Here is a 4,359-nt window from a genome sequence, read left to right as displayed (position 1 = left end):
TTCTCCTTCTCCTTCTCCTTCTCCTTCTCCTTCTCCTTCTCCTTCTTCTTCCTCTTCCTCTTCCTCTTCTTCTTCTTCTTCTTCTTCCTGTTGTTTGTGTTGTTGTTGTTGTTGTCGTTGTTGGTCTTCTCCTCCTCCTTCTTGCTCTTTCTTGCTCTTTCTTGATGACAGTCTATCTGGTGATGTGCACAAAATGTGCAGTTGGCTGTAGGTTTTTAAGACTGCCCAATAGTTTTCTTTCCAGTGGAGTAGTATTTCACCACGTCTGTCTCTGAAGCTGTCAGTCACTCGCTGCAAGGCCTAAAATTTCTCTTCTTCCTTGGATATTGAATGTGATCATGAGTTCGTTATGGATGAAATGAGTTGCTATTGTCATTATTACTGTTTGTATGTCAGGTCGGAGGAATCGATATCAGCAACGGAATGGACTGGACTGACGACAACTCTATTATGTACTACATTGACTCGATACCCCGCAAAGTCTATGCGTTTGACTTCGACATGGCAGGGGGGACACTCAGTAAGTAAATTTGTAAGATACATCTTTATTGTCCAGATCCTGGCACATTGGTTTTGTGTTTCACCACGCACACAAATACACACAGACACACACACTTGCGCACACACACACACTCACACCCACACACACACCCACACACACACACACACACACCCACAGACACAAACATGCACACACACGTAGTATGCTTGCACTCACATTTGTGTTGTGAGGAGAGTGTCAACTTTACTGATTCGTTATCATTGCGAATGTTATCAGTATTAAAAGTCTTACTGTTGACGGCTTATTAAATTGGTAGTAAATTTTGTTCTGTGGTGTCGTTGTTCATTTGGTCAGCTGTAATATGAGTGGCTATTGTGGTTCGTTCTTTACTTTCCCTGCATTTAAATTACCTTTATTGTGTTGTTATGGGGTTTTTTCCCCTCACAAACAACACCAGATTATGTAACAATGAACACAATAACATTAAATGGGGCTCGTTCCGGTGAAGCGTTAGTGGTACGGTTCTTAAATTCCTGATTATCAAATTCAGTACAGTCCCAGGAAATTCAGAACAAATAGCAAGCCTGCATTACTCAAACAAATCATGTGGGTGGTTGGCGGGTGCTCTGGTGTGGTTTGCTTCTTCTTTCCTATTAAACATCTATTGTCCTTATCTCCCCTTCTTCTTTTTTATGTTTGTTACTCTCTTGTAACACCTCTAATCTTCTGGCGCTCATATGACCTTATGCAGTTGTGAGCGCTGTAAAACGTCTACTAAAACTTTAAAAAAAACAAATCTCTGAATTGTGTTTTCTCCAATCAGGTAACCAGAGAACGGTGGTGGAGTTTGGGGAAGGAACGATGGAAACGTACGGACTGCCTGATGGCATGTGCATCGACTGTGAGGGCAAGATATGGGTTGCCTGCTTCAGTGCCTCCCGAGTGTACCGGTTTGACCCCGAGACAGGTACGCTGCTACAAAACGCTCATCACTTGGTAGCTGTTCATATATGTCACGACGTGGTGGAATCAGGCGCTCATCAATTTTGGGGCATGTGCATATATATAATCATCTTAAAGCCTGTTCATTTGCCTTGCGTGGTTGGTTGGTGGGTGCTCTGGTGTGGTTTGCTTCTTTTTCCCTTTCAAACATCTATCGTCCTTGTCTCCCCTTCTTCTTTTTTATGTTTGTTACTCTCTTGTAACACCTCTACTAATCTTCAGGCGCTCATATGACCTTGTGCTTTTGCGAGCGCCGTAAAACCTCTACTAAAACTAAAACTAAAACTCCTCTTATCTTCTGGCGCTCATATGACCTTATGCAGTTGCGAGGGCCGTAAAACCCCTACTAAAACTAATTTGCCTAGTTTTTGATGAAAAATATATCCACTTATCTTGGATACAAGTCAAGATATTGGCGATTTAAGAAGGTTCGGGGTCATCTGGTTTCAGAGGAAAAGTTAGGGAAAAAATGGCCGCCAAAGTTGATTGCTTCCTTAACTTGAGAAGCTGTTAGAACTAAAAATTTACAGTTTTTATGCTTTTAATCAATGAGTTTTTTTTTTAGTAAAATCCACGCAGAAATGTGTTCTTTAAAGGGCATGAAAGGTGTTGAGCCCAAAAGAACAGTGGTGTGTTTGGGTGGACGGAGGGTGGCATGGGAAGGTCCTACTTCTTTTTACTCTTTAACAATGTAGCGGACACATAATATGACTGATCAGTAGGCGACTAAAGGCAAAGTTGAGCAGCAACAAAATCCTGAACCACCAAACACAAATCAGAAAGACAAATTTGTATATTTCATAGCAGTGTCCTCAGTGTTGCCTGCCTTTTTGAGTTTCGAGATGAAGAAAACTAGAGTTTTTCAAATCTGTACAAACCCCGTTCCCCAGGTAAAACGCTTCAAGAAGTGAAGCTGCCCGCCACCAACATCACGTCCGTCTGCTTTGGCGGTAAAAATCTGGATGAGCTCTACGTCACATGCAGCAGACACAACATCAAGGACGAGGCTAGCCAGCCCCTGGCAGGCTCTGTCTTCCGGGTGACCGAGCTTGGCGTCAAGGGAAGGGCTCCAAATAACTTCAAAGGTTAATTGGAGCTTCAAATACATGTGAAGACTACAGGTGGAAAAAACGACGGTAGTCACAAACAGAAAATTGTGAGGATACCAATTGTGAACTTTTGTTTACTCATAACTGCATTTCTGTTCAATTGTTGGTTGATTATTGTTGTTAGATTTCCCATTCAACAGCACTTAACAATAAACCACCAGTCAAATAAATATGAAGTTATGAACCCACAAGCTTTTAAAATTGGCACCCTCACACTTTCCAGTTTGTGACTACCGTCGTTTTTCCCCTGTGCTCTTCATGTAGTTTCAAAGGTTAATTGGTTCTGTAAATATAGCTTGAAAAGTTAACTGGTATGCTAAATAGCTTTGAAGGGGAACTGGAGCTCCAAATATTTTCAAAGATTAATTGGTGCTGTAAATAGCATAACTCATTCGGACGCAGGTTTTGGACAAGCTTTGCACCCAAAAACGCACGATTCTGGGTCAACTTTGAAAGTCTGCCGTTTTTTTCCCTTTTGATATTTTTAAAGTCTATTTTAACTGTCTACACATTCAGCTTTTGGACTTTGCCTTGGATCTAACCCAATTTGCACGGATAAATTCCTAAATTTGTCAGGACCCCTACAAAAATGGTGTATGAGACCAACAAAATTTCTTTTTCCCTCTAAGTTTACAGTGAAGAAATGCTGAAACGAACAAGATAAAGTTACATCATATCTACAATGCAGCTAAAAACGCACCATATACAATTAACAGTCCAAATACTGTGAAGAAATAGTTCCAGTCACTGTGAATAGTCCTTCTTTGTATGGTACTCCTCAAAGATCCATGTTCTGTGTCGCCTTGACTGCCTTCACAAATCGCCTTTAAAAAATAACGCTAGACGGTCACAGGTAAATAAATACAAAATAAAATTGGCTAAGCAATGTCAAACAAAAGTTTGTTCCCTAGTATACCTTCATTGCTGCGACAACGGCGTGAAATGCCATCGGACGTGCGTCCCGAATGAGATAAATGTGAACTGGAGCTTCCAATAGTTTCAAAGGTTAACTGATGCAGGGAATAGCCTTGAAGGTTGGTTAGGTGCACTGAATAACTTCAAAGGCTAACTGGTTCATCAAATAACTTGAAAGGTTATTCAGTGCACCAAATAATCTCAAATGATAATTGGTGCTCTAAATTACTTCAAAGGTTAACTGGTACTCTAAATTACTTGAAAGATTAACTGGAGCATTGATTAACTTTAAAGGTTAATCTGTACCCCAAATGACCTAAAAGGTTAATATGTGCACCTAAGTCTGAAGGTTAATCATGTAATAACGTTATAGGTTGATCAGTGCACTAAATAACTTTGACAATTGTTCATTTGTACCACTAAATAGTTTTATGTGACACTTTCCTACTATCTTTTATAATTTACTTTTGGCAAAAAATTTGTCCTCGTTCGTGTTTCTTAATTTGTAACTGATTTTTTTGTTTTACATATGAATTTGTGATAATTTTTTTTTATGTTTTCAGTGCTGCTAGTCTATGTTTTTATTTAAGGCTGTAGTTATCAGTAGTACTCTCAGGTATCAAATAATCATCCCCCACTCACCGCTTATTGATTTTCAGTTTTTCAGTTTTTATATGAGAAAAATAGTCTCGCAGTGAGGTTGAAAATGTGTTCAAATGTGTTCCTTTCCCAAGGAAACAAAGTCAGGCCCCTGACAGGATTCGAACTCATAACCTTACCGTAGCGAGTCAGGGAGCTAAACCTTTAGGCCACTGATGTTACAAGGCAGAG

General features: G+C 40.0%; 1 protein-coding gene across 1 annotated transcript in view; it reads left to right on the top strand.

Annotated features, from left to right (window-relative positions):
* Window positions 1-2,799, top strand: part of LOC101858820 (regucalcin) — a gene marked incomplete in the record, with an annotated part of 6,634 nt that extends 3,835 nt beyond the window's left edge. The window contains 3 exon segments of the mRNA XM_013084116.2: window positions 397-520; window positions 1,326-1,469; window positions 2,395-2,799. Of these exon segments, the coding sequence (XP_012939570.1) occupies window positions 397-520; window positions 1,326-1,469; window positions 2,395-2,594 (468 nt within the window).
* Between the last annotated feature and the right edge of the window lie 1,560 nt (window positions 2,800-4,359).

Source organism: Aplysia californica, unplaced genomic scaffold, assembly GCF_000002075.1.
Source record: "Aplysia californica isolate F4 #8 unplaced genomic scaffold, AplCal3.0 scaffold00012, whole genome shotgun sequence".
NCBI lineage: Eukaryota > Metazoa > Mollusca > Gastropoda > Aplysiida > Aplysiidae > Aplysia > Aplysia californica.
The sequence above is the reverse complement of the archived record's forward strand: the minus strand, read 5'-3'. Positions and strand labels throughout refer to the sequence as shown.